Genomic DNA, 26209 nt, shown 5'->3' on the forward strand with positions numbered 1-26209 from the left:
TTCTCAGCGCATTAGGCTAGCCTAATTGCTGTCAATAATGCTGTCGATTCCTTTGCTGCTGTCGCATTTTGAAAACCACTGCACGGTGGCTATAAGTCCGCGTGGGATCAGAGCCGCATTTGACATAGCTGGGATTTTCGCTTTCACATACTTAAAATACCCCGCGATTCTGAACAGCACAGATATTTAAGTCAGTCGTAATCTGTCAAACGTGATCAAAATACATCGTCCGATTATGCTCTAAAGCAGGGGTCGGCCACCTTTTGGGGTGGAAGACCAAAAGTAGCATCAAGCCAGCCCAGTGGGGGCCGCATGCCAAAAGCAAACCACAGGGGGGGGGGGTGCAGATAAAGTGAAAAAAAAAATGGTGAATTGACAACTGCGTGCAAACCTGACAGACACTCGAAGATTATTTGATAAAGGTCCTTCACAGACCCAGTATTTTCACAAAGAGTCTTTCTTTCCCAATTGTTTTACTTGTTCGAAGGAAGTGAAATGATCTGGCCAAGTGGGGGCACAAGGTCAACTGGATGTGATCTTTCCTCCTTCCCGCCTGGCGATATTTGAGGTCAAAAAAGTCACATCAGCCTACAGGTGGGAGTTGTGGCCTCTTACCGAGGGCAAAAATGTACTGGCGAGTATACTATAAATGCGAGTGTTTAACGCAAATTAACACGTGAAATGGAGGCAAGGAAATGAAGGAAAATAGAGAGCGTGAAAGAAGACGATAGAAAGAAAAAAGTAGAATGAAATCAAGACAAAAAACACAAAAAGATAAACAAATACATGGACAGAGAGTTAAAGATATAAAAAAGGGAGTGATAGAAAGAAAAAAAAGAAGAAAAAGGGAGAGAGAGATAAATAGACAGAATGAAAGAAATAAAAACATACAAAAATAGATACAAGTGAGGCAGAGAAAAATAATTGAGAGAGAGCAAAGATTGGAGAGACCCTAAAGTTAGCTTTCAAGAGTTAAATTGATAGCGATTTCCCCATTATACCAAGCAGTTTGAAGCACTGCTGGGGCCCCATGGTAGAACACTTACTTTCCACGCAGATGGTCTCGGTTCGAGTCTCACTGGGACGGAAGATACATTATCATTTGTTTATTTGCATCTATCACGAATTGCCGCTCGTGCACAACGCCTCTTTCTACCTCCGATTTAATGACACCGACACCAGAATTGCTGAGAAAGGAGCTCTTCAACACTGTTGGGTAAATAAATCACAGACCATTTGCCTCTACCGTGCCGGCTGGACAGAGCTTATTGTTTCATTTATTTGAACTATATCTACCCAAAACACAATAGTTATGTCATAGTCTACCGGCTGTTTCAAGGTATCTTCCCAGGTATTTAAATGTGAAGTTCACCAGTTCTCAATCTGATGGTAAAAAACAAACAGAAAATCTGCATGACCAAGGAATAAACCTTTTTTTGTAAAACTTTCTCTGAATTGTTAGGTTATAGATGCTCACTTTTGTATTTTCGATGGTTCATCCAGGAAGATTCTGAACTTGTTCGTTGAGAATGCCAGACAAGCTTCGTTTTCGAAGTAGCACGAGTTCATGATGATTGACTTGCGAAGCAGGCTGCAACAGAAAGAGGATAACGACGCAACAAGCCGGTGTCGAACATCGCAACCAAAATTTTACCGATAGGCAGTCCTGAACATCTGTTGCACTATACTCGGCGAGAACGTATATTGACACCGAAGCGAAGGCTACGAAGCCGGGGCTTCCTTGTTGCTACGCAAGCAAGTTAGGGCTCATTTCGGGTCTGCGTGCTCGCATCGTCAGCGCGTTTGGTATGCACGAAAATGTGAATGGGAAAAACACTGGTGTACATTTTAGTGCAATATTATGTGTACATTTCTTTTGGAGAACTAAACCACTCGTTTTCGGTCGCACACTGATCTACAACGTCGTAGACGTAATGTTTGGCTCGGAAAACAGGCGTGCTGAAAAGCTGGTGCAGTCTAAGAAAGAAAACGTAAATGAAGGCATTTCTGAAAAAAAAAAAATCAATAACTGTATCTCACCTACGACATCCCGTCATTTGAGTCTAAATAGTAAAATAAAGCAGCAATCATTTTGACTAGGTAAATGACAAAAAATTAGCCGTAAAGTTAGGTTAAATTTATTAGCAGGCAATTTTTAAGCTTCGGTTTTGTGGCTTCCATGGTGCTGTCAACAGAAGTTGTTGCCGAGTATCCTTGTTGATGCGTGTTGCGATTACATTTTTTTTATTGCTAACAAATGGACTGGTCTACGCTTAACAAATTGAAGCAATGTTTACAGAACTTATTCGTGAAATGTGAAATAAAGTGAAAAGGAAAACATAGTATGTAATAAAAGAAATGTACGCAATAGTAAAACGCGGAATTTTTGAGACGAAATACTACTGCACATAGCTTAAATGTACTTGGTTAGCTATTGGTACTGGCAATGTTCAACTGCTATTTTGTTCTAATTTAGATATGCAGCATACGCAGTCGTTGAGCATGTTAAAAAGAAACATTGTTATGTGCGTGTTCTACGGACACGCGTAAGGAGGTGCCTGATAAGTCGCCAAAATGTGAAAAAAAAAAATAAACGCGAGACGCATGTCTCACTCGTCAGTGGCAGAGAGGTTGCTGCTCCTTTCTTGTGTAAAGGCTTCAAACTTCTTGTTGAGAATGAACCGCACAAACACCTGCGAAAAAAAAAAATCATATTATGAAAGCAAACTACAGGGGCCTCGTACACTATCACCACGACGGCTCGACGGCGAAAACGTTTATGGTGATGCATTAGGAGTCCCTAAACAGCCTTTAAAAATACTGAAAACAAGCGCCTAATTCTTTACTAGGGTTTGCAGAAAAATTTGTGACATCAGCAGTTTCTTCACGTGACGTTATGATAAAGTAAGTACTTCATTGGTCGATATACGAAAGATATCTGGTGTGAATTGTCCTTTACCCTGTTCCGCCCGTTCTCCTTTGTCTTGCATGACTGTCGTGCGCGATGAACTGATTTCCGTTCGTTTTCATAGCGTCACGTAGTCGACAAGCGCAAAATCTCGACTGGCCTGAACGCTTCGTGCTGACACTCTTCGTGTTCTATGAAGTGGCGAGATAGGACGTTTGTAAAGAAAAAGGGGGCAGGGAAGGAAAGAAAGAAAATGCCAGAAAAAAAGCAGAAATAGAGTAAAAGAAACAAAGAAGAAAATAAAAAGAAAACCACAGAGAAACAAAGACGGCTGCCCGGCTGAGCACTTCGGACGGCTTGGCACTACTATAGGACGAAACTGGCTCAATTGTTGTGTAAAAACTCCCCCCCCCCCTTTTTTTTTTTGACGTCGACGCACTCATTGCTAGTGTTAGCACGTGTCACGTCACATCGGCCGTTAACGACAAATGCTAGTGTTGTTCTTTTAAGCCATAAAACAGAACATCTTTGCTAAGATGGATACCGCATTGACGGCACTGTCAAAATTTCCCCCCATTTTCCAATACGTAGCCAGGACTTAATTAGTACAGACCTGATACTTCCTGTAGTATTTCGTCTTCCTGATAAGGAAATCAAGGTCATGAATGCCATCCAGAGCCGATTTCCAGGGCATGTAGTCATCTTCCGGACGAACCAAGTCCAGAAACTCCAAAGCAATTTCGTAAGGCAGGTGTCCGTTCCTGAGAATGCGCACGAAATAACAGCATCGAACATGCAGTGGTGTTAACTTATCAATTTGAATGTACTTTTTTTAACATTTTTTGATTTGCTGACAAAACGAAATGTTCAGTGCACCGACAACGTGACGGATTAATACCGCATGGATAGTCAAAGCTCGAGGAGCGCTGCATGCACTGCGCCAGCCCTCATAAACATATCGTGGATGTGGGAAGTGAAACCACCGAAGTCAGTATATTATTTGTAATGCTTTCAAACAACAATCTGTGTTCAGTGGAAAATATAGTGTGTGCGCATAGTTCAGGTTGTACGTTGCCCATCTGGAACGAAACCAGAGACATTTTCTAAGTATCATTGCATAAAAGGTTGCAGGTGTGACCACGCAGTTTTTTTAATGACTGTGGAGTTAAAAATGAACTTGAAGTAGCACAGGCGTACTAGCCGAAAAGGGGAGGGGGCAAGGGGGGCTTTGTGTTTCTTGGCTGCACGCTGGGGAAAGCAACAATTAAAGCGATGTTTTCCTTCACGACAGTAATCTCTTTATTATGTTGTTTTATTAATTTATTTTATTTTGTTTGTAAAAACCCTCAGGGTAGATTTGTACATTATAGAGGGGAGGGGCGGAAATACAGATGAACAACAATATAACTACAGGATTATGTAAACACATTTAACATGAAGATAAATATAATGATGAAGTTTTGCATGCAAGGAGTACACTTTATTAAAAGACAATTGAACTAGAACCACAAAGAATACACTAAACAGTCAATAACACTTACGCCAAATAGTACAGTTCGCGATTCTGAGTTTCTTAGTGCATTCTTAAATAGAGTGGGGTCAGTGATGCTTACTAATAATGCAGGTAGGTTATTCCAGTCTATTGACATCTTAGGGAGGAATGATTATGAACATGCTAAGGTTTTGTGATGAGGTACGCTGACCTTGTACACGTGATCATGGCGAGCAGATTGGTACGATGCCGGGTGAATGCAAAGTGAGCGAAGGAAATGATTGTGGTGATAGATTTTATGAAATAATGAGATTCGCGAGTTTTTTTTCTGCGAATAGAGAGTAATGAAATATGGAGTATACTCTTCATTATTGAAACACTAACAGAGCGATGATAATTACTTAGGATGAAACGAACAGATTTTGTAGCGATTCTATTTCGTTAATTATTCTGATTCGATGTGGATCTCAGATGAATGAGGCGTATTCCAGTTTGGGGTGGACGTAGCCTATATATAGCAGTCGTTTTAATTGTACAGGTTCAAACGAAATGTTTCTTTTCAAATATCCTAATGAGTGGTTAGCATTTGATGTTTTGTATTGTATGTGGTGCTTCCAAGAGAGGTCGTTGGTAATATGAATGCCAAGATAACGGTAGGTGCTAACAGATTGAAGGGGACAGGTATTTAGTGCATTGGCAGGGAAGATCGTGTTAGAACGAGAAATGCGCATCGACTTACATTTATTAATGTTGAGTTCCATGCACCATGTAAGGCACCACTTATATATGTTATTCAAGTCGGATTGAAAGGTTGCTACGTCAGGGGCATCTGTAATTTTGCGATATACAACGCAGTCATCCTCGAATAAACAAATTTTTGAGGAAATGTTGTCGGGTATATCGTTAATGTAGATTAAAAATAAAAGAGGACCGAGGAAGGACCCTTGAGGAACACCTGATTCGACAGGAGCCAAATCAGGTGTGAAGTCATTCGCAACCACAAATTGAGAACGGGAAGAAAAAAAAACTTTCTATTATCCAAGTACTCCCGGGTCAATGTTTACTGCACGTAGTTTGTGAAGAAGCAATACATGTTTAACCCTGTCAAATGCTTTTGAGAAGTCCAAAAAATAGTCTGTAAAAAAGCCATTATCAAGATACACATGCAAGTCTTTAGTAAAAGTTACCAGCTGAGTCTCACAGGAAAGGAGTTTGCGAAAGCCGTGTGGACACCTAGAGAAAAAGTTTTTTTTCTTCCAGAAACGTAACAAGGTTAGATAATATTATGTGTTCCATTATTTTGCATGGTATCGAAGTTAACGATATGGGCCTGTAATTAGATTGGTCATGAGTATCACGAGATTTCGGAATCGGAATGATTTTCACTGTTTTCCAGTCGGAAGGTAAAGATGAAGACGTGTATGATTGTGAAAAAAAAAATGCTCTCTAAAATAATTGAGGAGTATTCTCTAGAATTTTTCAGAAAATTCGTCGTGATTTCATCAATTCCACATGAAGACGTAAGCTTGAGGCTGTCTATTATTTCTGCTATGCCTGTGGAGTGAAAAATTATCGGATCCATGGGTAAAAAGTTGCAGCGCGGTAGCCATGGTAGTTGTACATCATGTCTTGCAGGTGAAAAAGCCTTTACAAACGCATTGTTTAGAATAGTAGCACAGTGGTCCTGGGGTATGGGATGACCGGCAGATGAACCTAGTGGTATGATTTTTGATTCGGTACCTTTTATTACATTCCAAAAGGTTTTCGGATTCTCGATAAGCATGGTTGGAAGGGTGGTGTCAAAAAATGAAAATTTGGTATTCTTTACAGCAAATGTATAGGTCGAGGCAGCTTTTTTGCAAGCCGTCCATGTAGTCTCGCTTCGTACCCGCTTAGCTGTGCGAAAGAGACGTTTTTGCCGGTTAGACAGTCGTTTTAAAGATTTAGTATACCATGACGCATTGTTATTCGAGAGAACACGCTTCGTAGGAATGAACCGTTTGACAAGATCATGAATTTTTCTTTAAACATATTCCACTTAGCATTCAATGAACGTTCATCGGCATTAGGAAAGAAATTATCTAGGAAGGCACCAAGTTCATGGTTGATAGCAGTAAAATTGGTTTTTTTGTGGTCTAGAATGGTTTTCAGACTGTTATGGGACCAGAAAATTGGAAGGATAAAAGTAAAATGCAATACGTCATGATCACTCAGACCGGGCGAATGTAAAACCTGGGATATCATATCTGCTGATGACGTTAGAACGAGATCTACGAGGAAATATTACAGTATAGGAAAATTATATATATATATATATATATATATATATATATATATATATATATATATATATATATATATATATATATATATATATATATATATATTCTGGCTGACGAGTGCGTTAGGTTTGCCCCCCCCCCCCCCCCTCGCGAAAGAGTTAGTACGCCCCTGCGATGTAATCAGAGAGACAGAAATATTAGGATACACATTTGCTGGTCACCAGATCCACGCAGGCCCAAGTTCGTGCAGTCGCAATAAAATACGGTTTATTGGAATCGGTATAAGAGATGTGAACTTGTAAGAACTATTAGAAGTTGCAAATTGCCACAGAGAATGAGCTCTGTTGCATCTATGGGACTGGTCTTCTGTCAATACCATGTCTGTTGCCGCCGAGAAACGAACAGTGAGGTCACGTGCATGACCAAGCATAGATTATGTGCCTAAAGACAGAATAAAATGCAACGTATAATTTTGACCAGCGATGCGTTCAGGAAACAAATTGATTTCGCTCATACTTCAATAAAAGTATGCGGAGCTTGAGTTAGTGGCGCAAGATACACTGGAACCAACAGTGCAGCTAGTGTTAGGCCCAGCTAGTGGTGCCACGCCAAGGAAACGTTTTATCCCTAAATTTACCCTCGCCAAATCCTCAAATTGCAAGAAGAATTCCTAGAATACATTTTAAACGTGATTATTTAGGCTAATTGACTCTTAAAAAGTATTAGGATAATTCACTCTGTCACAAAGTTCTTCTGAATTTGTTTAAAGGTAAAAATCACCGTTAACCATCTCTTAAGGTCTTTTTCCGACATGATCAGTGGAGTTATATAAAGTGCTTGTAAATGGCACCTGCTGCTACCGAGGCAGATTTGCATGTCATATACACTTTGCACATGCATTGAAGACATAGATGTGATCATTCGAGTCAACTGCAAGTTTGTAGTGCCTTTCTTGTACTTGCAGCTTGACAGCTCGTGGTCTAGTCTCAATTTTAAACATCTGCAGTCACTGTTGCAATATTTTTATTACATGTAAGTGGGCGCTCTAGCTACGCCTTTCCTCTTCATTTTCGATCAGCTACCCATTTGTCACTTTTTTGCTCTTATGTAAAGGGCATGACTGAAAGACTGAAACACCCGAAGAGTCTTCTTGTCTCTTTTTATCACACCGCTTCCACAATATTGAACCCACACCTCCCCTTGACAAATGTTATTTCTACTTTCTCTCATTTCTTTTATAATATTCCTGGTTATTTCACACGCAGAAATAGCTCGGTGCAGGCACACAGCGGTCGTAATTTTGACATTAGTTTATGTGAATTACAAGACAAAATTAATTTTTGTTTCACAGTTCAGCAATCACTCAAGGATTTCACGATATGTGCATGCTTCACTCTGACCAGTGCAGAGTTTCATTTTCCCCAGTACTCAAACTATAGTAATCTCGCGTTACAAAACTTCTATCCCCTTCACACGGTCCATCAGAACAACACGATTGTCCTAAATAAAAAAAAACACAAAATAGCCTACATTAGCACTTTTACAGCCTTTCTAGATATAAGAGCGTGATCACATAGTAAGACCAAAAGTCTTACTAAGGGCGCGTAATGTCACATTTCCAGAACCTTACAAAAATCCCTAGATTCAACAAAAAAGACGCCAAATCCTGGAATAAGGGTAAGAATCTCTAGATCTAGGGACAAATTTCTAGGATTTGCATCACTGGACCCAGCAGAATTTTGGTAGTGCCATGCATTTACTAGACTTAGCTATCAGTGTAGCTTGACTTGGCTATTCATGTCTAGTTTATATCGGTTCCCCACGCTACTCACGGGTCACCAGGTTTTGAAAGGAACATTTATCGTGGATACTAACGTAATGTTTGCGATTTTAGTCTCGTGACTAGATACGCGACATTGTGATTTTGGTCATGTGGCAAGCTGCTACGTGACGCTACGTGGTTATATGCGACTCCAACTGAGCGTTCGCCACCTAGCGGCCATGCCTGGATACGGCGCTAACAGGATCAATTTTTAAAGAATGTACACGTTACCACCGCGCGCGTCGAGAAGCGGCCACATAGTTCCTTTATTTTGGCTATGCCACACGCGCGAGCCCGAAAAAGAAGAAAGCGATGTCCAAAGACCATTATTGCAGTGTGCTGCAATGCGTGGCATCATGGTGGAAAGATGGCAACGAATCGTTTTATTACTTTCCAAGGGATGCACACGATGCGTGATGGAGAACGGCGCAAATCTGAAACTTACGGATTCGAAAGAAGGGGGTGGATACTACGGTAGTTCGGTGCAATCAATTCGCTCGTGACGGCCTAGTTATCCTCGATGAGTACACCATTATTTATCATGTGTGCATTCCTACCAATATTCGAGCTTCTCTAAGCGCAGAGTACATGCAGGGCGTTTAAAGAAATTTGTCCACTATTATTGAAAAATTACAGAAAGAATACATCTGTGTGCTACTTGTGGCGTTCTCTTTGCTGTGGCGGAACATATCGTCAGACGGGTACAAACATTGATTATGGCAGTACTTATAGAAATTATCCCAGTTTTAACTTGTGGAAATAAGCGGTCTCGTCAAATGGGTGAATTCAAGTTTTTCCTGTGAATAGTCTATAGCTGCTGAAAAATTCCTGAAAAGTTGCGACTGGTAATCGCCACAAAATGATGAAATCTGGCTAATTTTGCAGACGAAAACGAAACCAACGCCCTTAACAGTGCATCTACCATTCTATTCGAAAACGCACTCAATGACGACACTGTTTCCCTCGCATCGGGGAAGAGGTTCATCAAGCATCAAAAGCGGCCATGCGGCAGGACAGCACTGCCACGAAACGAAGTACGGTTGACGATTGATAGACGGCAAGGGAAACAGTGTCGTCATTGAGGGCGTTTTTGAGTTGAATGGTAGATGCGCTTTTTGGTGCGCCTACTTAGATTTCGCCTGTTAAACTAGCCAGATTTTATCGCCCCGCGGTGCTTACCAGTGGCCGCTTTTTAGAAATTTCAAGCTGGCTATGGACTGTTCGCAGGAAGAACCTGAATTCGCCCGTTTGACTGAACTGCCTATTTAGACTGGTTAAAAAGTTAATTGTGCTATTTTCTATAATTACTGTCGTAAACAATGTTTGTACGCATCAGAAGATGCCTTCGGCTACAGTAAAGGGAACGCTGCCGGTAGAACGCGGAGACCTCCTTCATGCAATTTTTCAATAATCGTGGCCACATTCCTTCAAACATTCTTTATAGTTGCGTTTGTACAGGCTATGTTAGGTACGGCGCTTGTGACGAAAAGAGGAGCGGAATTCCGGGTACTGCGAACGAGTCGCTGAGGGGCTGCTAGCCTGCAGAAAGGCACTCCGGCCCGGGCATTCTCATTCCAAGCCACGAAGCAAGGCGCCCAGCAGTTCGGCGTCGTAATCGACCACAATCGGTTTTGATCGTGACAACTTTCCTCGAAGGAACAGCGGCGTCGCTGCGTTATGCGTCGGCCCGAGCGTGAGACCTGTCAACCCAACGACCTTGTCAACGGTAACGCCAGTGAGGGGACACCTTGGGGTTACAGTGGAATTATGGCGGCTGCGCCCCCAGCCAAGGACGTTATGCGGGCGCGTGTGGGCGGCCCCGTCTAAAGTGGTGCATGTCTTGGGATCGGACATTGTAATTTGGTGCCATTTCCCTCATCCGCGGATCTGAGGAAACGGGACTGTTTATAATCAGCCCTCGCGGGCTGCTTCGTGCGTTGTAGAGCTTCTTTTGGAGATAGCTTCTTGAAACAAGACTGTCAAGATATAACTCTCCTCTATATGTAAATAAACCTCTGTAAATATCTCCCGAAGAATGCTCCTTCCTCCCTGCAAGAGGGGCTAAACGGGCCCGGTCACGGTGGTCAGCTGCTTACGACGAGACCCGCCGGACCCGAACCGCATCGACTGGCAGCAGTGGTGGTATGCTGTCAGACCCCCTGTCCTAACCACTGGTAACTGCGGTGGGATGCCGTCGAGCCCTAACAGCAAGCACTTTAGGAAATTTGGTTGCGTTATGTGTGTGGCTATTTTTCACATGTGCTTGTATTCTGAGCAAGTCGTATTGCTACCCATCCTCAAATTAGGCTGCTGTAATTTTCCCCCGAACATTTTGATTTCGAATTTGTGTACACGCACAGAAACGCGCTGCTGACGGTCATGCGTTTGTGCGTGTATATATGGTCGTGCATATATATTGTGTTCGCGCATTTCGTATAGTGTGCGTAGTGTGCGTGCATATATCGGCTTTAACTATCAACTACTGCGAACACGAACAAGCGAGTATTCCGAAGCACAAAACCTTATTCATAGAAACCAATAACATGAATCGGCGAACGAAAAAAAAAGAGCACTGCTATTACAATCAAAACTACGTTTTGTATTATCGCAAGGTACACTGACAGAGGCATAGCTCGATACAACAATCAAGTGTACGGCATGCGTATTCAGCTTTTGACGGGACAACGGAACTCAAAGGGATACATGCAGTCAGCAGCACGAGTCACAGTGTGTTACTTCGAAAACTGTTAAAGCCTTGCCTGTAGCGGTGAAGCAACGCAGCGCAAAAGTGCTATATATAGCCCCTGTGGGAGAGGCCCGCTACACGAGCAATGCCTTCTTCAACCTCGAGCTCGCTGTACAAGGTCTTCAACTTGAAGTATGTATGATATAGCTCGCCGAAGAGGCTCAATGTTCGTGCGCACAGCGCCACTATTTCCGCTGTTTTATGCCGATGACAACAAGGCAGTCCGTAGCCAGCACCCTTGCGCCTTCGACGAAGCAACGCGATCCGACGCCACAATCAACAAACTTCATTCAGCACAGCGCCAAGCGAAAGTGCCGCGTTGACCCCGTCAATTGTAGTCATCATTGTTTTTTCGACCAGTGATGCCAGAAGACGGAGCGTTTTATGGAGTTGCGAACAGTCCACTGAACAGCTGTTACGTGGCTAGTTATATTACTTTTAGTTAATAGACTAGATGTCAAGTAATTTTAGCCGCGAGAATAGCTCAGTTTTTTCAGGTCCGAAGCCCCTTACGCCTTGGGTCGTATGTCCCGTGTTGTCGAAGTTGTAGTATAGCCAGTTGCATTGCACTGCATGTCCATAAAAACGGTGTCACAGCATATCCACGAAATGAATGGTGATGAGTGGGGCGAAGCATTCGTCAGACCATCCGTCCTTCCGTGCGTTGGTCCGTCCACTTCGCCCCAATCGTGATCATTCACCTCGTGGATATGCTGCGATTTTTTTCTCTCGGGATTCCTGTTCGCACTTCCAAGTACAGCGAAAAGCATCAAGAAACATGTCGATTGTAGACATGGTAAGCATATCGCCTGAAAAAAAAAAATGGCCCCGTATCTGCATGTTACACTTCAAATGTCGTCAAAAGACGATAGTCTTGCGTCTGGAGAAAGTGAACAAAACGTTTGTTTGATGTTATGCGCAAGAAAATCGGCTAATGGTATTCTGGAGGCGCTGCGTTAGAGTGCCTGGAGCGTGTAGCGGAGGTGAACGAGCGCATCAAGTCACGTCACACGTAAAACATTAGTGCTATCTTGCAGTTATCTTAGAAAACGAAGCGCGCAGCGTGCGCGCCTGTCTCGGAGGTGATAAGGTGTATAACGCAAAGCGACAGGTAGGTGCCAAGATCAAAAGGCTTTAGTCTTAGCAAAGCGTTAAAAACACTTTCCTTTTCAAGCAAACGTTGCTTGGTCAGCATAGCGCAATAAACGCTGTGGCCCTCAGAATTACTTATGTATGTTTTTTTAGTAAAGATACACACATGAATATTGACGTGCTGTTATGGTGCCTCAGATATGCGCAATAATTGCTTTTTAATTGACAATCACACAAGTAAGAACGCTGAATCTTGAGCAATATTGGTGGGCGCTGCGAATGGGGTCGACTGTTTGGAGTATTGTTTGGTCACTTTGGTGTTGTGGTACGGTTAAGAGTGGACAAACAGACAGATGTACAGACAGATAGACAGATCAAAACTTTTGCGTCGAAGGTCCATCGTCTTTTAAAAAAAAAAGATCAGTTCTGCCGCATAGCTGTGGTTGCTAGCTAGACCTACACGCGCCTCTGCTCTATTAGTGTGGCATACACAGGACAAACTATCGCTCACCTTCTTTAAAGGCTTCAAAAGGTGGTATGCATTTACCGGTGCCCGTCAACGATTACGGTTTCACAGATCAAAATTGGTTATCTGAGTAGGCATTCGAATTATTGATGCTTTTAGATGCATGCGCATTCTTTGTGCCATGAGACTGCGCACGCGCCTCGTACGCTTCCTTGGAAACTCCTTTAAACGTCAGGGTGTGTCTGCCGTTTACTCATAGGTCGTCAAACTCACCCACGAGTCGAGTCACTCAGATCAAACCGTGAGTTCGGTTGAGAGATTTTGGCAGGCTCGAGTGAGTCCGGTTGAGGAAAACAATGCCGAGTCTGAGTGCAAGTGACCCCTAACCATAAAATAAATATCTTGAGTGAATCTGAAAAGGATCCACCTTTTATTGCTGACCTATGGTCTATCAACTCATCGTCAGCATTACTGCCGGTCTGATATCGGTTTACGTTTATACTTAAGTTCATTCAGACACACATCTCAACACACTCATATTCACGCGGCGTATCAATGATGGTTCAGCGAACTGGGAGCGCGGGGGTAAAACACAGACACAAAGCAAAGAGGAGGCACACAGCACGAGCTTTGTGTGCTTTGTGCCTGCGGTCACCCCCGCGCTCCCAGTTCGCTGAACCATCACGAATTACCAACTAGCCCACCTTTCCATCCTATTGCAAGGCATATCAATATTTATCGGTCACAGACGTGAATTGGTCGGGGTGCCACGACCCTTCTGCGCAACCTATTTCAGGGAAAGTTCCTGATGAAAATATACCGTGTGAGTAGGTGATTTCATGAAAATATCCTTTGCATCACTAACAACGTGTTACTGAAGGTATAGATCAAAAACCCTATCGTAAAGCACTGATCATATGAGATATTGACATTAAAAGCGTCGGAACTAATATAAAAAAGAGCTGGTCACGCACTCATGCGTCGACTCGTTTAGGCGAAGTCGTGAGCCTGAGTGCCTCCGGCTGAGTAATATGTTGGCGAATGTGAGTGAGTTCTGAAGACAAATGGTTGAGCGAGTTTGACTGAGTCCAGTTGAGGAATGCTTTCGTGAGCCTGAGGAGCCCTCATAGCATAATTTATTTTTGAGTCAGTCTGAGTGAGCTCCAAGCCTTTTTGTCGAGCTGTGGACTCCTCACAGCATCGTCCCAACCCTATTTGCGCATGCTTTCTCGACGCAAACAGTGTCCAATATTGACACGAAAACCTAATCTCCACGAAGCGTATTTCACTGTAACGTCTTAGCCTACCCTTTCACTTAACGCTTACTTATTCTTCATTAGAACACACATTTCCAACAAAGCTTACTTTGCAAGATCCAAGGCATCATCAATGAGCTGCGCCCGATTCAAGACATGTATTGCCTATGAACGAAAGAGAGAGAAGACGTTTTAGTAACGTGAGTTTTGTTAGGAAGTAAATACAAACAGAAAACTGAGCGAAAAATGAAAACGACGACGATTCTAGAGCAATGTTCCCAGCCCACAGCACTCGCTCATGTTCATCACTCTGCAGCGACATTGGCTGAGCTGCTATACTCATAGCGCTGCCCTCAAATTAAGAATAGACCCTCTAGCAGTCTATAGGCCCAGAACCGAAAGGGGCCATAACCCGGTCACCCAAAAATTTGCAGATTTCAGCGAGAAAGAGTAGTAGTGTGTCTATTGCGCTGATACTTGTACTGTAGAAAAATGAACTGTAAAATAATATTTCAGTACAAAATAGGCGCTAAACGTAGCCGCCTTATACACTGTTGTAGTTGTCACAAAATGAAAACCAAACGCCGCTTCTAAGGAACGTTAATTGAATGACCCGTCGCGGAAATGCAGGAAAGCGGCAACTTGGGGAGAACGCGTTTCCGGGGTGCAACAGCAGCGGTCCCTTTAAAAAGAGACAACAGGTGGTCCCGGAAAAAGGGACAGCGTTCTTCTGCATGTTTTACTTATCCTTCTACATGTTTCAGCATATCTGCATGTTTCACTGCAAATTTCGTCGAAAGACGATAGTCTTGCGTGTGAAGAGAGTGAACAAAACGTTTATTTGATGTCCTGCGCAAGAAAATTGGTGAATCGTATTCTGGAGGCGCTGCGTTAGAGAGTCTCGATCCGTATGGTGAAGTCGAACGAGCGCATGGTGCCCCTGATATGCGCAATAATTGCTTTTCAATTTACAATCGCACAAGTGTGAATGCTGAAACTTGAGAAATACTGGTGGGTGCTGCGTATGGGGTTGGCCGTTTGAGTTATCGTTTGGCGCCGCTAGGGGGATCGTTACCGTGGACAAACAGACACATGTACAGACAGACCCAAATTCTGGCGTCTAAGGTCCCCAAGAAAGATTATCGTCCGTAATAACCATTGCATGCATGTCATGTAAAACATGACTACATGCCACGCTCATAGCGTGCTCGCGGCCGTTTCGCTCGGTCCACATTACCAAATTTGATATCACGTTACGTGATACACGACGAAGGTAAATGGCATGTCAAAACATGATGTGAAAACATGATGTCCAAACGCATGGCATGATAATGCTGACATGCGTGCCATGTAATACATTACTAAATGCTACGTTAATAGCGTGCTCGCGGCCGTTTCGCTAGGCTCTGCAAATACCAAATTTGGTATCGCGTGACGCGAATAGACGATGAATACAAATGCCAGACGCAAACATGATAATCATGACATGGAAGTGATGTACGGCGTAATATATATCAGCCTCGTAACGTGGTGCTTATATTAAAGTGACATATCAACCTTCCCCATTCGTGTTTCGCATATCGTCGATTCCAACTGTGGCATTTGCCAAATTTATCCCTTTTTCTATCGAATGTAATGGTGCACATACTTTAGAATAAGCTCAATCTTCGTGATGTCCTCGTACTGAAAAGGCCTCTTGACTTCTCTGTTTTTCCCTCCCTGCTATTCCGACACAACATACACTCCGCCCACCGCGCAGTGACCGCCACTTTAACATGACTTGCGTGACATCACGTGCTTCATGGGTCGGACTTATCATCTTTCACCGTCTTATCATCTTTCATCATCTTTCTTATCATCGGACTTATCATCAAGTTTCAGCCACCGCAAATCGTTCATTTCAGTTGGTGTGTTGTATGCGTGTGAGAAAGTTAGAGAGAGGAGAACACGTTTTCTAATCACATGACAGCCCACTGCGAGACAAGAAGCGAGAATAGATGAAAGCGAAGCGATAAATGCTGGAGCCCGTCTGACACTCGAAAACAAAGACAGAAGTGATTTCCATCCTCCGCTACACTCACACGGTGTCTCCGGAAGCCGGCCAAAGGGGCCTTTCTTGCTATGTACATGCACAGGTGTGCGCAGGCTACCCCTTCAGGAGGGGGGTAGGAACAAATGCTGACTGCATCGTCCCCCTTCCCCTACTAATCATTGTATGATGCAGATTTTGCACCCCTCCCCCTCTTAGGCGACAAGGGGGAGAAATGGCTGCTCCCTATGCCCTCCTTGCGCGCCCACTTATGACTGTGTAACAGTGCAAGGAAGATGGAAGTGAAAAAAGATACTGTGTTGCGCTTCTTTCCGGCACCGTCTCGTCGGCAGTGGTCTAACACGTGGTAATGCATTGGCTCCTTCTGAAAGATTATGCAGCTCGCGAGTATCTTTTGTGCGCTTCTAATGATGAGCGTTATGACCATTACTATATTTTATGCGCACGATAGTGTCACGCGTCTAATAGATATGGCTTGGCTAGGAGTGCACTTCAGCTATATCAGCAAAAGTCTGAAATACGCACTTCAACAAAAATAAAATAGAGTTGAGGCTCTCACCTCGGGTTTTTCTCTCAGCTGAGACTGAAGCAGCCTCCAGTTGAAGACGTCATAGTTGACCCGGTAATAACCAACGCGCTGGATATTCACTATCAGCCACTGGTTGCTTGCTTCCATGTTTTTCTTGAGTTTCCCTGAGCACGCGCAGGTGCGAGAGATTTTTTTTTTTTATGCTGGTTCGTATTCTCCAACAATTGGACCGATCTCGGGACTGTATTGGTACGTGCTGTCGTGTAGAATTCTTTAACCAGAACACTGTTGAAACATGGACATGTCCATGGAAGAATTTGCGGAGGATCAAACACGAGCAAGTCATATGGGAAAGACGGCAGGAAACAGAATGCGTTGCCACGATGGCAGCAGTATTGAGCGAATTGCCCCGGCAAGTACTAAACTTTCGAAAAAAATGTCTAGGAGATATGGGGTCGGAGTATCAATGGAGAGTTATAAGCCACAGACGTGAAATCTGTGCTCGTTTTAACAATGCGACATATCTTGAGGGTTTGGAAATGCAATGCACAAAATTGTAATTTATTAGTTAGCTTTCCCTGGCTACAGAAGGCACCACAATCAGTAAACCTCGAGATTGTTGGCCAAGGGCGTGTTGCTATATTGGTACGTGGTGCCTATTGGGAGTTTCGCAAGCGTGACGATTTGTGAACTTTGTATGCCATATGCTACTATATACGTGCATATGTTACCATATATGCCTACCACCCTCGTCACAAAACGTCTGCCCTTAGGTTTTATTATTCGCACACGTAAACTTATATTAGTTGTGAATTCCCTAGGTTTTACTTTTCACAATACTATTTACAGCATTCAGAAAAGCAGGCACAATCTCGTACCAACGTAACTACTCTATTTAAAAATGTAACAATTTACTTAAACGCATCCCTACTTATACGCCATTTTTATTGTTAAGAAATCGGTCATGTGAGAAGTGTTCGGCTATGTCTTCCAAATGTGACCTGGTTGCAAACGAATATATTGAATGGACAAGCGGCACTTCGATGGTGGCAGTGCGAAGACGAGAAGAATCACAGCGTTTTTACTTTGCAAGTCTTTCCTTAGGTGCCACCTACGCCCTGTTTTTACCGAGGTATATCTGATCCTTACAATTAAAGATTCAATTCATAACGCAACTCAAATAATACGCGTTCTGCTTCTGCTACCTCGTGCTTTCGCCATCTTTCATTTGAAGTTCCGAAAAGTTAATTCGAGCGCGAAAACTTGACATGATCACTCACACACGCACACACCCATGTGTGTAAGTGATCGTGTCAAGTTTTCGCGCTCGAATTAACTTTTCGGAAAGCTCTACCAACTAGCCCAACAACAAGTTCTCTTAGAATTTCATTTGAAGTGCTGCGATCAACTCCTTTTGAACGCATACAATAACAAGGCAGATGCGATCAATTCAGGAGCGAGTAATTTAGTATTTGCCTCCTTTTGTCTGTCGGCATGCGAGTGCCGCACTCACCTTCTCGCTTGTTCAGCCATTCGATCTTGGCGTTGTTGTCGAAGTTCTTCTCTGACATGGTCGTGTACGTCACAGGAATATTCCAGATGGCCTTCCTGCACGTGAAGATATCGAAACTGTCTTGCCTTTGTCCACAACTCTTGTAATGAAAACGAGGCCGCACTGCGCTCACGTTCTTGGTCTAAAGTGCGGACGCCCTTTCAGAGCGCTACCTTGTAAAATGCTTTTTCTCCGCACAGGTCGCAAATGCAAAAAACTACAGGTGCATTTTGTGTTGTGCTGATTTACATCATTTCGGGACAATACATCATTCTGAGCGTTAATTGGAGATAAGTCGTACCTAAATATCTAGTACAGTATGTTAAATTTCCTTAGGCCATATCCTGCTTTCAAATGCTAATAAATAACAGTGAATACTTCAATGGTTCACGAAATTTAACTCGTGAGTCTAGTGCTCGAAAATACTTAGTTATATTGTAATAGATGCTCGATATTATACGTTCCTAAATGATAGGAAAGCCATATCTCTCACCCGTTCACGTCTGTGTCATATAACATAAACTGGCCCAAATGAAACTAATGAAATACTAATTAAAAAAATAGCGCGAAAAGTTGAAACAAAAAGAAAACGACTGAACACCCAGAAGAAAATTCACAGCGCTGAGTGTTTGTTCTTAGTACAGTCTACAGTAGCTTTTTGCGCTGTGTTTTGAAGCATGTACAACCAACTGTCCGCACTTTTGAAGAAAAGTTGTTTGATTTGCAGTTCCTTTATCTGAATAGCTGTATACTTGTCGCATTTTTGTAACTTGGAGTTAACCTGTCACTTTTCATAAAAGACGCGGAATGCAGAGGATCTCACGTGTCATGCCGGGTGGCGTAGGCTTCCTGGTGGACGACGACTGTTCCCGTGCTGTAGTTCCTGGTGACCGTCAGCAGAGGGTAGCCGGGGGTCTTCAGCCAGGACTTCATAACTCGCTTAACGCTCACCTTCTGTTCATCACCTTGAGCCTGTGGTTGAATTAGTTAGTCGCCAAAAAAAAAAAAAAAACGCCCGCCCAAAGAGGAAATACCCGACCGTTTATAAGTACCGTTATAAATCCTTAAACTGCGTGAAGTAAAATGAAATATTTTTGGAGTCCCACCGACAATGGAGTGCTTGCCGAAAGCTCAAGCGGGTAATGTCATTTTTCTCATTTTTTGTTTTTGTTACTACAAGGATTTTGTGCTAGACATATGTAAAAGCATTGTAGAAAGGAAAGAAAGGAATTCACGCAGTCTTGTCTGATTCATGCATTGCAGAAAAAATATGGCGTATATATGTTGCCTTATTCACAGGGTGTATACAGTCATGCGAAAAAAAAAACATTTTCTTTATGTTTCATCCGAGTACATCTCGTACACTTCGTGTCAAGGCCTATATAACATGACCCCGTTTCGCAGGGATACATTGAGACCACTGAAAGGTGACAATAACCTTGCGCTCGTCCACATGCTAATGCGTATCACACACTGGAAATGAACGCTCTTTTCTCTACCTGTGTCTACTATCGAACCGTCACTTGCACAAGACTGTGTTCACTACGGTACGCGTGCATATTTTTGTAATTAAGCGCATTCAGACGTCATAAGACGAGGTCGGTCCACGCGACGTCTTAAATGACGGCCGTCCGCAAATCTACGACCCGTCACACGTGCACATGATGCGCGTGTATATCTGCAATATAATGAATGCGGCATTCTGAACAGCTTAAATGCTGTCAATGAGTACACTGCTATAAACTGCGTTTTAGCATCCAGAAACGAAGCACCGTGCAAGCCACTTCTTACGAGAAACAAGATTGCCTCTTTACGGAGAGTCCCGGCTTGCCACTAATATATACTCTCCTTAAAGACACGCGTCAACTCTCATCTCGGTCTAATGGCGCTCCATTTGTGCAGTGGGAGACATGAATTTTTAAAGAAAAACAGGTTGTTCATTTGTTGGCTTATCGTACACGGTGCTGTCGAAATGGAGGTGCGCTCGAGAATGCAAACTTTGCACGAAGGGCGAGCAAATGCAGCCACATTGAACGAGAGCACAAGGCCAATTTAAGCTTACTGAAGTGAGTTCGTGGAGGAGGTCTTCTTGTTTGACATTTTTGAACCTGTATTTGTGAAGGTAGGTCTGAAAAAAAGAAGAAAGAAAGGTATTTAATGTGCACGTTGCAGTGTTCAAGCATATTCCGTGGGCAATATGTAGACTACATTAAGGTTAGTAACCAGAGGCACATATTGAAGTACCAAGATTTTTTTATATGACAGCTCGACCAATTCAAAGCCGCCAACTCTGCAAAAACAAACTCTAGAGACATACATGAAAAGAACTTGGCGGCTTAACATTGATGCACAATACGAGTGTTTAGGTTATTGCGCAGTCCAGAATGTATTACATAGCCATTTGAGCAGAACAGCCATTGTGATTGAGTTATTATTGAGTGTGTGCACTACTCAGCAAATAAAAAAATGTATTCAGCATTAACAAGGCGCTGTGTATTTATTAATCTACGTCTGAAAACGTTTACTGGCGTATATGTTTGTTACTAATAAATGAACATCAACCATCACCTATGAAAATTAATTTTTATTTCATTAACCAGTCTTTGTCCCTGAGACAAAGCATCAGCCGATTATTTACGTCCTTCATGCATATGATTAGAACAAAAGTTATTCTTACGCTAGCGTTAAGATAATTACGAGGGGTAAAAAACTTCTTCAGTCGCTAAACTCACTCGAAGAAGCAAAACGGACCCCAAGTTATCGAACAGGTCCCTAGCAAGAACATCCATCGCTGTTCACCAACAATACTCCATTTTCAGATTTGTTTTGAGTAAAAAATAGCGAGGCAACTTACTTTAACACCACGCATGAATACCTCCGGTGTCAGGAAATGTGCCATCATCCGAATCACACTTGATGCCTGTGAATTAGCCAGGTCAAATCATAAGAGACAAAAACACTTACGTACTTTACTAGAATTGCGCATCGCACAAGTGGGCTGACGATAGCTCAATCAAATACAGCCAAGAACAATCGGAGCGAACATAACTCGCCTTGCTGTACACGATTCTGTCAAACAGTGCATCCAAGTGATGCGTCGAATTCGACGTCACCGACACCGGATGAGCCGTGACCGTGGATTCAGCTCTCAAGATGGGCTGCATCTCGTTAACCACGAACAGATCCATCTGCGAAAATGAAGCCCATTTCGGAGATTTGCACTGTGCGGACGTTTGACTTACTTGGCCATGTATTGGTTGATGGCCCAATTTGAGCGTGCAAAAAGGACGCATTAAAGCGGACAAAACAAAGTGCACATCAAAGGACACAAAGAACGCCTTAAAGTGGACAAAATGAAGTTCCTAACGTCTCAACTGTTTATTCTTCAAAAAACGCAGAACATACAAGCACCAGCAGTGTGAAATTAGCATTTACCAAACGAGTTATGAATTATAAAAAAATAGACATACAAATGAAACACTTAATACGTAATTCAAAGATGGGAAAAATGCATTATGAAATAATATCACGTGGAGTTTTTATCAGCTTTTTTTTGCAGGTCATGACTCATGCGTGCTCTCTGTTTTACGAGCAAGGAGTTAAACATTGTCAGAGGCCTGACTGCTGCGAGGCCAATCGGTCGTCACTAAACGTATTGCATTTGTAATTGTAGCAGTATTGAAGGCCAATAAGTGCGTATAATTGTTCCGGTATCGTGTAGATAAATGTTTGTATAACGTTTATAGCATATAAAATCCTGGGGCCAATTTTTCGTGGATTTCAGGTTACTCAAACCTAGGTAACGGACATAAAACTACAAACATTTCATAATGTGACGTGGTCGAGACGTTCACGAAGGCATCAGACTCTATATTCAAGATACTATTTATTTGGCCGAACTTGTGACCGGTAAATGGGAAGTCTGATTACAGCAATACGGGTGGCATTGAAAACGCCAAAAATCACAATGCCAAATAATCGGTATGCCAAAATTTCAAACACTGAAAATTCAAAAGGCCGAATAGACGAAAAAAACAGAAAATTTGAAATGCTGAAAATTGAAAACACCGGGACATCGGAATACCGGAACGTCAAAATTCGTGCATCGCCATAGCTATAAAGAAGATAAGGAGTCTAGCCAAGATAAATGCTTCACCAATACACGATACTCGCCTTGGTGTACACAATTACACACACGATATATATATATATATATATATATATATATATATATATATATATATATATATATATATATATATTCGTCGTCACAAAGCAGAGCGATCAATTGTACATTGCATATTTCATTTAGGACGATTGCCCAGACAAGCTCTCAAACAATTTCCGTGTAACCCTTGGCTCTGTGAGCAGTGGGTTGCTCTCTAATCGCTTTTTGTCTTCGAGCCTGGTTTGCTTCCTTTTCAATTAGGTGATCATCCGAAAGGGCATGAATTGCGTGGACCACTCTCTTTGATTTACTAACGCAGTGGTATTCTGCAGTAATGCCGGTGATCACTCTGGCATTACATTTTCCTCGTTTCTCAGACCTCCAATACTGTCTAGAACCTACTTGCTTGTCAAACGCACAAACATAACTGGCTCTGCAGCTGCGATCAGCTATTCTCTTCTGGGAGCACACCACACTGCGTCTTCGTCTATTTCCTTCCAGGCAGATGAAATTTTAAGTGGTTTTCGGCGTTATGTCTATTAGGAATTCATAGAATTTTTAAGCATTGTCATGTTTGTAATTAGGCTTTATAATTTATGGCATTTGGATGGGAACCCCAGAAATACACACTGGCACCGCTAGCGGTGAACGGGGCGTCAGCCGTCGATCAACTGATCACCGTTGGGATGCGCCTACTTTTATACATCACGCGTACAACTTTCCAGCAATGCCCCGCCGCAGTAGTCTAGTGGATAAGGTACTGACTGACCCGCAGGTCGCGGCATCGAATCTCGGCTGCGGCGGCTGCATTCTCGATCGAGGCAAAAATGCTGTGGGGTCGTGTGCTCAGATTTTGGTGCACTGTAAAGAACCCCAGGCGGTCGAAATTTCCGGAGCCCTTCACTACGGCGTCTCTCATGATCACACGGTGGCTTTGGGGCATTAAACCCAACATATCAATCAATCAAATAAACTTTCCAGTCTTATCAATGGTGGTGACGGAATTTCTGGAACAAGTTTGAGTGTTAATGTCTCGCGTAGAATCTGAACAAAATGATCTATTACGGCGGTGAAGATTATTGAACACTTTCGCTTGATGTGCGCCGGGCATTGCTGACTGTCTTTGTGGGCGTAGACCAGATACAGCTTAACTGAAACAGAAAACACGTGTGGTAATATTTTTATTACGCTGCAACAACGCAACTTGTGCTGTCCATTGAAATGGCGCTAACTGCCAAAGCATATTCGCATTTGGTTAGGCTAAATACATTTCCTTTAGGTACCGGTCACGTCACTTGGTTCCTTCCACTATAATGTATAGTTCATAACTATATCGCTTGGGTGGTTACATGGCCGCAGTGGTTGACAGCGAATGGAAATGTATGACAAGCGGCGTTATGGTGCAGAGGCCACTCACCGACACGGCCGAGAAGCCGGCCATCGCCCTCACCGAGCCCGACGTAGCGGCGACACGTGCGACGCGCAACTATGGCAACGACGGCGTCTCCCGAGAGTGTAAAGTTTCACACACGCAACTAGAGAGAAAACTGGCGTTGCGGCTGTTTGACTACGGTACCTAGAATACACTATAGGCACTATAGTGGGATGCATAGGAATGCCGGGATATGTGAGCTTTGAACTTGAGTTGGATTTGTATCGCTCGCGTAGAGCCCGGACACCTCTGAGACAGATGCCTTGGTTCAACGCGTTTCTTGCGTCAAAACGGTTGATTGCTTACGGAATAAGCATGTGGTGAGCTATTTATTTTTATTTTTGCACTGAAACAAGTTTTATTTAGCACTAGAGGCTTCTGCGTCGATGTAGAATTTTACCAATCATCATAAGTAATGAATGACCGCTAAACTTTGCAGGCAGACGAGAAATCTAGCGTTCACTCTGACACTGTTCGCCGTCTCTTTTTTTATTCGTCGTTTGGCTATGTGGTGAGGGTGAGCGGTCTTTTATTCTGACACTTTTATTCTGATACGCGTGATTGAGATCCACTTATAAAAATTTTGTTTTAGAGAAGCTGTATTTGCGCCGTCGCATCTCCTTTTGAGCCGAAGCCTAGTTCAACATCAGCCGACACACATACCATAATTTCCAGCTCTCCAAAGGCGCCCCATAAGAAATTCACACAGACAGTGGCACCTAGTTTCCGTCATTTACTATTATGAGAAACTATATGCCCGTGAGGCGCAGTGCATTCTAACAAATAATATCCGAAAAAAATGACACTTCGTTTATAGCGGACTAGAAGACTGCTAGTTGCTATACTTTGCTATGCTATGCTAGTTCAATATACCCCCTCCACACACACACACACACACGTTCCCCCTGGCCAGCAATGAGGTGGTAAACGCTGTAGCTTGAAAGTTCACGAACAGAGTCGTTGCGTACGTCGACGTAGCCTTGACCGAAGTTCTACGCGGGGAAGAGTGGTAGGAACGCATGACTAGGTACAGTGAAATTATACAGCACTGCAAGCTAGGAAGACGCGAACACCCACTGTTACGCAACATGTAAAAAAAAAACAGGCATTTGCGTGGTGACAACTGCAAACACACAATCACCCAAAACCCTTCATCTCTGTTATCCTGATGCACATTTGACAGACAAAAGCAAGGTCTGCGATGCAAAAGCAACCCTGGCCCACATTCTATGGGAGTGCTCGAGCTTAGATGTTCAAACAGACTACGAGTAGGTAGTCTCGGGTTGCGCTGGGAGGAGGCTCTGCTCAGCCGCGCATTATAAAAACTGTGGGTCGTCCAGAGAGCCGAGGGAGCCCAAGGGCTCACAGCCGATGTCTACCTAGGCCGGGGCTGAGGTGCACCGCAAATCAACTTCGCTGGACAATCAATAATTAAGTTCTTAATTCTAACTCAGTAAAGATCTAGTGGTTTGAGAATTTCGACAACGTACACAGAGGTGATTAGCGTCTGCTCCATGAGCTTGTAACGATATGATTGGCCTTAACGTCTCGTGATAGTTGACGCAACTTACACTTTCGCCGCCCGAACACTTTGAGATTTGGATCACCCACCATTCGCCACTGCTGCTGGATGTAGTCGGCTCCAGTGTACTGCATGTACGTGGCGAATCCTTCGTTTAGCCACAGATCACTCCACCAGTTCATCGTGACCAAGTTGCCGAACCACTGAGCAGGAAAAAAGTACAATGAATTTCTAGGTTGGGAGACCCACGCACAGTCATTTCAACTGATCTACCCTGCCAACGTCTTTTCTTTTTTTTTTAATTTCGTAGCACTCTAGGGGTCTGGCTTATTGCCCATCCATAGACGTAATGTGGTGTGATCACGCTCAAAACTCAGTAGCCATTACAGTCGTAAAACAAGACGAGCAATGCTCAAAACGGGGTTAAAATAAACGAACAAGTTCTGAACACAACATAATTAGCACGAATAATCAAAGCGTCATCACAGTAACTAACTTCAAATCAATAATAATGCTTCAAAACCTTCCAGTGGGCCCCCACGCCACGTATGAGGGCGCCAGGCTTGTGATTTCTTCTCCAAGCGGTGCTTCTTTGGAGCCGGTGTTACGAATTACATCGAGAGATTATTCATAAACAGCGACTAACTATACGGTAAAGGAAATTAACAGTTGCCAGTGCTACGTACATCATCATCATCATCACCACCATCATCATCCTGACTACGTCCACAGCAGGGGAAAGTCCTTCCCCAAGATCCACCAGTACACCCGCTCTTGTTCTCTCCGTTGCCACGTTATACATGCAAACGTTTTATTCTCATCGGCCCACCTAACTTTCCGTCTCCCCTTCGTGCGTTTGCCTTTTCTGGGAATCCAGTGAGTTACCCTTTAT

At 43.2% G+C, this 26209-nt stretch overlaps 1 protein-coding gene across 1 annotated transcript in view; it reads right to left on the minus strand.

The window, feature by feature from the left end:
- LOC119174027 (aminopeptidase N) overlaps positions 1-26209 on the minus strand; it is a 55984-nt gene that overhangs the window by 10266 nt on the left and 19509 nt on the right. The window contains exons 8-18 of the mRNA XM_075894280.1: positions 25407-25520; positions 21249-21383; positions 21050-21115; positions 20258-20323; positions 19019-19167; positions 18157-18251; positions 16674-16807; positions 14174-14229; positions 3522-3669; positions 2614-2693; positions 1478-1591 (exon numbers count right to left, since the gene is read on the minus strand). Coding sequence (XP_075750395.1) covers positions 1478-1591; positions 2614-2693; positions 3522-3669; positions 14174-14229; positions 16674-16807; positions 18157-18251; positions 19019-19167; positions 20258-20323; positions 21050-21115; positions 21249-21383; positions 25407-25520 — 1157 coding nt within the window. The remainder of the gene's footprint in view (positions 1-1477; positions 1592-2613; positions 2694-3521; positions 3670-14173; positions 14230-16673; positions 16808-18156; positions 18252-19018; positions 19168-20257; positions 20324-21049; positions 21116-21248; positions 21384-25406; positions 25521-26209) is intronic.

The sequence above is a fragment of the Rhipicephalus microplus genome, chromosome 5 (assembly GCF_043290135.1).
Source record: "Rhipicephalus microplus isolate Deutch F79 chromosome 5, USDA_Rmic, whole genome shotgun sequence".
Classification (NCBI taxonomy): Eukaryota; Metazoa; Arthropoda; class Arachnida; order Ixodida; family Ixodidae; genus Rhipicephalus; species Rhipicephalus microplus.